Source organism: Physeter macrocephalus, chromosome 7, assembly GCF_002837175.3.
Source record: "Physeter macrocephalus isolate SW-GA chromosome 7, ASM283717v5, whole genome shotgun sequence".
NCBI classification, from domain to species: domain Eukaryota; kingdom Metazoa; phylum Chordata; class Mammalia; order Artiodactyla; family Physeteridae; genus Physeter; species Physeter macrocephalus.
Genome location: NC_041220.1, coordinates 158,725,277 through 158,735,073, shown reverse-complemented (window position 1 = coordinate 158,735,073; position 9,797 = coordinate 158,725,277). Strand labels below are relative to the sequence as shown.

The 9,797-nt window shown below is 43.4% G+C and overlaps 1 protein-coding gene across 2 annotated transcripts in view; it reads left to right on the top strand.

Annotated features, from left to right (window-relative positions):
* Window positions 1–9,797, top strand: part of ACE2 (angiotensin converting enzyme 2) — a 97,063-nt gene that overhangs the window by 83,195 nt on the left and 4,071 nt on the right. For both annotated transcript variants that reach the window (XM_055086327.1, XM_055086326.1), the window contains 5 exons: window positions 1,760–1,882; window positions 2,293–2,465; window positions 3,689–3,747; window positions 6,811–6,911; window positions 8,342–8,458. In XM_055086327.1, coding sequence (XP_054942302.1) covers window positions 1,760–1,882; window positions 2,293–2,465; window positions 3,689–3,747; window positions 6,811–6,911; window positions 8,342–8,458 — 573 coding nt within the window. The remainder of the gene's footprint in view (window positions 1–1,759; window positions 1,883–2,292; window positions 2,466–3,688; window positions 3,748–6,810; window positions 6,912–8,341; window positions 8,459–9,797) is intronic.

Below are 9,797 nucleotides of genomic sequence, written 5' to 3'. Positions count from 1 at the left end.
TTCATCTCTGTTTGTTTGTTCTTTAATTCTTCTAGGTATTTGTTAAACATTTCTTGCATCTTCTCGATCTTTGCCTCCATTCTTTTTCCGAGGTCGTGGATCATCTTCACTATCATGATTCTGAATTCTTTTTCTGGAAGGCTGCCTCTCTCCACTTCATTTAGTTGTTTTTCTGGGGTTTTATCTTGTTCCTTCATCTGGTTCATAGCCCTCTGCCTTTTCATCTTGTCTGTCTTTCTGTGAACGTAGTTTTTGTTCCACAGGCTGCAGGATTGTAGTTCTTCTTGCTTCTGCTGTCTGCCCTCTGGTGGATGAGGCTATCTGAGAGGCTTGTGGAAGTTTCCTGATGGGAGGGGCTGGTGGATGGTAGAGCTGGCCTGTTGCTCTGGTGGGCAGAGCACAGTAAAACTTTAATCCACTTGTCTGCTGTTGGGTGGGGCTGGGCTCCCTCCCTGTTGGTTGTGTGGCCTGAGGCGACCCAACACTGGAGCCTACCGGGGCTCTTTGGTGGGGCTAATGGTGGGCTCTGGGAGGGCTGACGCCAAGGAGCACTTCCCAGAACTTCTGCTGCCAGTGTCCTTGTCCCTTGGTGAGCCACAGCTGCCCCTTGCCTCTGCAGGAGACCCTCCAACACTAGCAGGTAGGTCTGGTTCAGTCTCCTGTGGGGTCACTGCTCCTTCCCCTGGGTCCTGATGCGCACACTACTTTGTGTGTGCCCTCCAAGAGTGGAGTCTCTGTTTCCCCCAGGCCTGCTGAAGTCCTGCAATCAAATCCCGCTAGCCTTCAAAGTCTGATTCTCTAGGAATTCCTCCTCCCGTTGCCAGACCCCCTGATTGGGAAGCCTGATGTGTGGCTCAGAACCTTCACTCCAGTGGGTGGACTTCTGTGGTATAAGTGTTCTCCAGTCTGTGAGTCACCCACCCAGCAGTTATGGGATTTGATTTTACTGTGATTGCGCCCCTCCTACCATCTCACTGTGGCTTCTCCTTTGTCTTTGGATGTGGGGTGTCTTTTTTGGTGAGTTCCAGTGTCTTCCTGTTGACGATTGTTCAGCAGTTAGTTGTGATTCCGGTGCGCTCTCAAGGGGGAGTGAGCGCACATCCTTCTACTCCGCCATCTTGAAGCGGCAGGCCGACTAATATCTGTAATAGAGCATTTTTAACTTGAAGTCCCAAAACCTATGTTCTTCCCCTCTTAGCTCCAGATCTTGAATTTCTTGAGTCTCAGTTTCTTTCTTTCTTTTTTATTTACTTATTTAATTGGTTGCGCCAGGTCTTAGTTGTGGCGTGCGGGATCTTTAGTTGCGGCATGCGAACTCTTTGTTGCGGCATATGAGGTCTAGTTCCCTGACCAGGGATCGAACCTGGGCCCCGTGCATTGGGAGCACGGACCCTTAGCCACTGGACCACCAGCTAAGCCCCGAGCCTCAGTTTCTTTATTTGTAAAGTGGAAATAATATTGTTGATCTGCCATAAGGATCGATTGGCATCATTTATGTAAAAGGGCTATAAATCTGTAAAACACAATACAAATGTGAGCTAACATTTAACAAAATAATACTGCCTTTTTATCAGCTGATACATGAATGCTAGTATGATGAGTCTGTAGGGTTCATGTTTGGGTCTTTCTGGAGGGAAAAGAGGTTTAACTGGTACTTCCTTGGTTACTAGGGCTTCAGCATTTAAATATATGCCCCAATCTTTGATTCTACCACAGAAACTAAACACAGGACAACTTTTTTTCTTTATCTCTTTTACAGATATTACACAAGGACCATTTATCAATTCCAGTTTCATGAAGCCCTTTGTCAAGCAGCTAAACATGAAGGTCCCCTGTACAAATGTGATATCTCAAATTCCACCGAAGCTGGGCAGAGGCTGCTGTAAGAGATGCTTCAAAATAATGAACCTCTCATTCTTATTTAATGTTACTCATTTCCATGCCTAGTTTGAATTTTATTTCTTTGTTCTAAAAAGAAGATTGGGGGCCTCAGAATGTTCTCATCCACAAATTAAATGTTTGTTTCGTGGTCACACAGGAACCTGGACCATGTGATGGCTGGACAGGCCACCTCCCCTCTCCATGTCATAACTACAGAGCTCTTTTTGTAGTAACTGGAGGGGAAGAGAGATTGAAGGATGAATACATCTGTTAACATGGCTTCTTTTCTTATTTGCCAGGAGCAAACTTAGTCAAGCCAAAGAGGAGAAAGCAAAGATTGTACATGTAAGTTGATGTACATCTGGAATCCCTCAAAAGGCCCTGAACCCACCCTCCCCTTTTTTCATGTAGCCAAATGCTGCACCTTGGAAAATCAGAACCCTGGACCTCAGCATTGGAAAATATTGTGGGAGTAAAGACTATGGACGTAAAACCACTGCTCAACTACTTTGAGCCGTTGTTGACCTGGCTGAAAGACCAGAACAGGAATTCGTTTGTGGGATGGAGCACAGACTGGACTCCATGTGAGTACATCAAGTTGACACATTTCTAATTGCCCACTTTCTGCTTCCCCTAGTCCTCTCTGGCCCCAGTCTCATGGGACTGTGACACAGCTGAATATGTTCTCCCTCTGCTTAGCCCCTGTACTATGGTGGTAGCTGCCATTTTATCTGGGAGGAAACACATTTGTTGAGCAGCTACTATGTACCTGGCACAGTGAAAACTACCTCTCTCTCTCTTTTTCAAGTCTGCTTTACTAGCCCCATATTTAAAATAAAAAGAGTCTAACAGTCTCCAACCCACTGTATTCGAATCCTGCTCGTCAAAGACAAATACTTTCAACAATTTTAATGCTATTACCTCTCCTTTCTGGCAGTTACTTTCATATTTTTAAACAATTTGTTTATATTGTCATTTCCCTATTGCTCACTTTTAGGCATGCACTTCTGCCTACTCCTCTGCCTCCTTTTCTCATTCTCCCAATTAGGTTTAACATAATTTTTCATAGAGAAATTATCAATATTTGCATCATTATGCTTGCAGAACCAAGTAATATACTATTTTATATCCTTTCTTATGTGGTTTTTGGTTTGTCCTGGAGTTTCTATTGCCTCATTTTCTTCGTATGCCTAATTTGCTATGTACGTCACTTTCATCTTTTTCAACTATTCCAACATATCTATTCTTTCAGTCTCATTTTTTTCCTAAAGAACTCCCTCTTAGAGTCCTCCTGTCTCAATGTGGACCACAGTTTTCATCCTGAGTCATCCCTTTGCTGCTGTCCTGGGTTGAATCCACTGCTTCCTGGATGCCCTGTCTTCTTTCGTGAATTACCTCTTGTTTTGCTGCAGCACAGCCTTCAAGTGACTTTCTAAGCAAGAGCTCACGGGGTAGGAATATCAACTGTTCCCCAGAGTGTCTTTAACCAGACCTTGAGTTTCATTCCCCTTGTTTTCAGCCCAGTATCTTCTTCCCACCCCCTACTGTACCTGAATCCCAAGCCTCTCCGGGATTCTGTGGGACTCTGGGGGTCTGTGCTGCCTCTGTGTACACATTAGGGCATGGCTTCCTGACCCTTGCAAAAGCACTTACCACTCCTCCATAACTTCTCATTTTCCAAAAGTGTGTTTATACCTTAAAAAATTCCTTTAGTATCACTTTAGTGGGATCTTGGGAGAGGAAGGAGATAAACACACATGGTCAATCTGTCATCTGTAACAACAGTCTGTTATTTCTCTTGAATCAGATTCTGACCAAAGCATCAAAGTGAGGATAAGCCTAAAATCAGCTCTTGGAGAAAAAGCTGTGAGTATTCTACACAGTGCGTCTATGACTTTTCAATGCACTCCCTTAAATAGGGCACAACAAGCCCATTCCAGTGTGGTCTAAAAGATGAGAGGACACATGGTTCTCCTAAAAAGCTCTAGATTCTGCCCTTTGGCTTTTGGGTTGTTTTTTTTTTTTTAGTAACACATTTCATTCCTTACTGGATTGGCTATGCCTCCTCTTTCCTTGTGACTTTGAAGGTGTTATGAAGATCAATGAGAAAACATCCCATCTTAAGTATCAAATACCCACCCTCCCAGTTCTCTCTAATCACCATTACTTGTATTTGAGGAAGAGGATATGGTTATATTTTGAGAGATTGTTTGTTCTTAGAAGCATTGTAGGCAGTTTTGCGTTGTTTTTTCTTAGTCAATCATCTGTATCCTGGAAGCTTGTTTTAATCTTAGACCCCAGCCCTGGACCTGCTTAATCGGAATCTGCATTTTAACATGCCCCCCGGTGGGTTTGTAGACACAATAAAGTCTGCGAAGCTCTGATTTAGAACACAGTTTCTCAAACGTGGCTGCACACTGGAGTCACTTGGGATTTTTGAAAAATATCAATGCTTGAATCCCACTCCCAGAGATTCTGACTTAATTGCCCTGTGGTGTGGCATCAAGTCATCAAAGCTCCCCAGGTGACTGATTACGGCACAGTTTGAGAACCACCGATGTAGAGATGCATTTCAGGACAACAGAATGTTTTACAGAAAATCAGATTACTTACACCTTCATGTGAATGACTTCAATCAGCTCTTCCTTTCTCCTCAACACCTGTCTCAGGTTTTCCAGTTTGAAGCAGTAGCGGCTTTGATTGGGAAAGAGGAGAGGAGAGGGTCGCCCCAGGCAGATGGGGCTCAAAGGCGTGGGTGGGCTTGTGGCATCCTGCAGGCTTCGCAGGATTAGAGGGCAGCCTGGCACTATTGGATAAAACGGTCCAAGGTGCTACAGAAAATTGTTCTTTGCATTGGACAGACCCAAAGATGGCATTTCTACCCCCTTACTTTTCCTGGGAAGTTAAATATTGTCCAAGGTTCCACGGTAGTTGTAGTGTAATTTTCATAGATAAGTAAGACATCTAAACATAAATAACATAGTAGGAGTAAAAAAGGAACAATTAAGAAAGAAATAATAAAAATGGAAGTGCATCACTTCCCAAACTCTAAAAGTTCAAGTTCCTATTTCTTAACAATCATTGAGTGTCTCTGGGATCATTTCTCTTTCTGTCATATTTTTATTAGCTCTTCCTTGGACTAATGAAATTTTTTTAATTTAAAGTATCTGGTAGGTCAGGATCCTTTTCAGTTATCTTCTTTTTTCTTGACATGTGTCCCCATGTTCTTTTTCCATGCAGTGAGGGATTGGTAGTCTTCGGAGGGGTTGATGGTGTAACATTCTGAGGCCTAGTCACTGAGCGAGAGGCTGCTTTGATGAGACCAGAACCATACTTTTAGCCAGAATAAGTGCCCAGTTCAAGCTATTTCATGGCGAAGTCCACCTGGATCTTTGACACTAATTTGAGAACTTGGCCTTTGCTTTTTTTGAATATAGAAATAGTAACCAGAATGTTAGTAATAATATTAATAATGTCATTATTACTATTAAAGCAACTTTTTCCAACAGCTGTGTGATATCAAGCTGGGGTCAATGTAGCAATCCTTTGAAATCTTTTTTTAAATTTATTTTTATTTATTTTATTTATTTTTAAAATTAATTTTTATTGGAGTATAGTTGCTTTACAATGAAATCTTTTTTTAAACAGCTAAAATTTTAGATTTACTTCTGAAAATGTAATTGCATTTTTAAAAACTGAAGTATAGTTGATTTACAATGTGTTAGTTTCAGGTGAACAGCAAAGTGAATCAGTTATACATATACACATAGATTTCTTTCAGATTCTTTTCCCATATAGGTTATTACAAAATATTGAGTAGAGTTCCCTGTGCTATACAGTAGGTCGTTGTTGGTTATCTATTTTATACATAGTAGCGTGTGTATGTTAATCCCAACCTCCTAATTTATCCCTCCCCCGCTTCCCCTCTGGTAACCGTAAGTTTGTTTTCTACGTCTGTGAGTCTGTTTTTGTTTTGTAGATAAGTTCATTTGTATCATCCTTTTAGATTCTACATATAAGCGGTATCATATGATATCTGTCTTTCTCTGTCTGGCTTACTTCACTTAGTATGATCATCTCATCATTGTTTTTCCTAGAAGGGGAAGGAGCGATGCAAACTTCGTGCTATTCATGATCTCTACTGCCATCTACTGGAGGAAAGAGTGAACGCTTTTTTCTCTTTCAACAGGTTTTTCCTGGACTATGCAAATACACAAGCCATTGGTTTAGCACTGAAAAACAAGAACAAATTACCTTGTTTACAAACAAATTTTTTTCCTTTGAACCTCAAGTTTCTTCTTTTTTTTACACTTACACATATCCCAGAACTTACTATAAAAATAGTAAAAACTCAGCATATTTGTCTACAGTATATGGACATTTTAATCAAAACCAATGGCTCACATGACTCCCATCTATAAACCTTCCCTCCGGGTGTTTATTTCAGCTTACATCAAACTAAATTAAAAGGGCCAGTGAACGCCATGGTTCTTAAAGTGTGGCTGCGGGGCCAGCAGCATTAGCACCACCTGGGAGCTTGTTAGAGCTGCGATTTCTTGGGTCTCCTCCCAGGCCTTCTGAATTAGAAACTCTGAGGCTCAGGCCCAGGAGTCAGTGGTTTCACAAGCGCTCCAGGTGATGCCGATGCACACTCAAGTTGGAGGTCACTGACTTCATGCAGAGCAAGAATCCTTGGCGTATCAGACAATTTTAAAATAACGCTTGTGGGGAAATCCCTGGCGGTCCAGTGGTTAGGACTGCGCGCTCTCCCTGCCAAGGGCGTGGATTCATTCCCTGGTCGGGGAGCTCAGATCCCACCAGATCCCACAAGATGCACGGCGCGACCAAAAAAAAAAAAGCTTTTAGAATATCAGGTTTTAATGTACTCCATGATCTCCCCTGAGCAGTGTTTTTGTTTTGAATTTGCAGTATGAATGGAATGACAATGAAATGTACTTGTTCCGGTCGTCTGTTGCATACGCCATGAGAGAGTATTTTTCAAAAGTCAGAAACGAGACCATTCCTTTTGGGTGAGTTGATTTGCTGTGCCCTGAATCAGTATTTCCCTTACTCTTGGGTCTAAGAAAATATTATGCTTCAACTTTTATTCAAGTGAAATTAAGAAAAACCTCCTAATAACTTTTAAGTCTCTTTGATCTCCTGGAATTTGGGCCAGTGTATTTAGGGATGATTGTGACTTATTTGACTTGTAGGTGACAAGAGCATTGTTATTATGAAATGGCCCTCTCCTCATCTCTCTCCTCCCTTTCCACCCCCTTCCCTCCTCTCCCCTCTTTTCCTCTCCCCTTCTTTTCCCCAAATGCTCTCATCCACCCCTCAGCTCTGAATAAAAAAAGGCAGAAATCTCTACTTTCATTCATGAGCTTATATTCTAATGTATCTGTTTTGTATGTGTGTGTGTTATAGACAATCGACAAAATATGTAAATATGTAAGTAGTAGCATTCGATGGTGATAAGTGCTAGGGAGAAAAATTCAACAGGAAAGGAGCTAGGGAGTGCTTGTGTGTGTGTGTGTGTGTGTGTGTGTGTGTGTGTGTGTGTGTGTGTAGGGTTCAATTTTAACTAAAATGGTCAGAGAAAGCCTTGTTAATATTTGAGCAAATAGCTGAAACCGGAAAGAGAGTCAGAGGTGCAGACTATGTGGGGAAATGTTTCAGCTGGGAAAATAGCAAGTGGAAAGATCCTGAGGGACAAATATCCTTCACCTGTTGAAGGAACAGCAAGGAGGCTAGTGTGGCTGGAGCACAGTGAGCTAATAGAAGACCAGTGGGAGATGTGGTCCTGGTGGGACTGGGCCAGGGGGGTGGAGGCGAGAAGAAAGTTCATGTGTGCCTCCCAAGCCGTTCTAAGGCCGTTGGCTTTCCTTCCGGGTGAGAAAGGCTCTGAGCCCTGTGATCTGCCTTGGGTTTTATTAGGGTCAGCCTGGCAGCTGTGAGAGCAGAGTCTTGTCACATCGTGCTGTAAACCCCGCCCCTCACCCTCACCGTGGGGTAACATGACGGTGTTTGCTGGGAGGGGCAGGGTTCGAAGATATCAACGCACCGCCTCTGTCCATGGAACAGAGCCGTTGCTGCGTGCCATGTTGTTTAGCACGAGTCTCGGTCACCGGCGATTCTTTGCTGATTCTGCTACTGCTTTCAGTGTGAAATTTTTCTATGATTGGAAAAAAAAAAACCAAACTTGTTCTTATACGCTGGCAGAACTAACAGCGCCAAGACTTGCTGTCACACCTTATGTAGTTGAGTTCGTGTGCTTTGGGCCCTGTTAAGCTTGTTGAGACAATTACATCCTTCCATGACGGGCCCTGCCCCATGTCTCCCTGCTTTATTTACCCTGTGACCCTCCCCCCATCTCCTTTTCACCAGCAGGAGAAGTTTTCATTCTCTTCACAGTGTCCTCTGTGCCACCAGGGAAGATGTTTCTTTTGTTTCTCCACAGGGAGGAGGACGTGCGGGTGGGTGACTTGAAACCAAGAATCTCCTTCACCTTCTTTGTCACTTCACCTAAAAATGTGTCTGACATCATTCCTAGAACTGAAGTTGAAGAGGCCATCAGGTGATATTTCACTTTCTAATGCATGATAGCAGGGCAAGGGGGTTCCCCAAGGCAGCAACAACAGTAACGAATATTTGGTGTGCTTTTACAGTGCCAGGCACTCTTCTGAGTCATTTACATGTTTTTCCTCATCTTAAAAACTTGGGTTTTAATTCCAGAATCTCATAGAAAGGGGATTGTCTTAATTGGATTTATCCAGATGCAGGTCCTTAGACAAGGATTTGAGTGTAAGTAGTTTATTTGGGAGGTGACCTCAAGAAGCACGGATGGAGGAATGTGGACAGGAGACAGAATGGAAGGAAGGTAATAAAGGACACGTTATGAGCAAGTCACCACTGCGGGCAGCTAGAGCTCCATTCTGCCGGGAATTCTGGGAGACGGCGTAGAATATGCACCTCAATTGTCCCATCAGAGCTGGGGTATTTATTCACCACCTCCCATCAGTCGCTGGTTGAGAACTGCTTACAGGGGAGACTCACTTCCCAGCATTGCTGGCCTGCAGGCAGGGCCGAATCTTGTGGCCTGAGAATGCTCCTGGGAAAAGGCAGCAGATACTGGCTGAGGGAAGTCTGGCCAGCACACCCGGAAAATGGTAAGAGCAGAGGACACATGGGCAGGTGTCGCCATCATTTGCTGTAGGGACTTTGATGTAGGATCCATTTAACTAACCAAAGTCTGAAACAAAGCAGGCAAGGATAGGATTCCTTAGACACTGGTTAGCCTCCATACCAAAAGAGGGACTTGCTATTGGTGGTGAGTGTTCAGAAGGAACAGTTTTCCCAATTTGCCTCAGCTGTTTCCCGAAACAGCAATAGTGAAGAATGGATAGATGTAGGTGTTGGGACTTTGATGTAGGATCCATTTAACTAACCAAAGTCTGAAACAAAGCAGGCAAGGATAGGATTCCTTAGACACTGGTTAGCCTCCATACCAAAAGAGGGACTTGCTATTGGTGGTGAGTGTTCAGAAGGAACAGTTTTCCCAATTTGCCTCAGCTGTTTCCCGAAACAGCAATAGTGAAGAATGGTTAGATGTAGGTGTTTCCTCTTGTCATTAAAAAAAAAAAAAAAAAAAAAGAGGCTTAAGCTATTCCCTGCTACAGGAAGTGCCCAATAGGTGGCGCTCTTGAGCTGCTGATCATCTTCGGAAGCAGAAACAAGACTTGGCTGGGCAGAGTAGGCCTAGAAAATCTGGTTTACTGGGGTTTACAACCGGAGCACGCCCAGAGACTCAACTGGCTGCCTCCACATGACTTGTCCTGAGGAAAAGCGCCGGCTGAGATCATCATGAAGGAGTCTCTCTCTCCCTCTCTCTCTCTCTCTCTCTCTCTCTCTCTCTC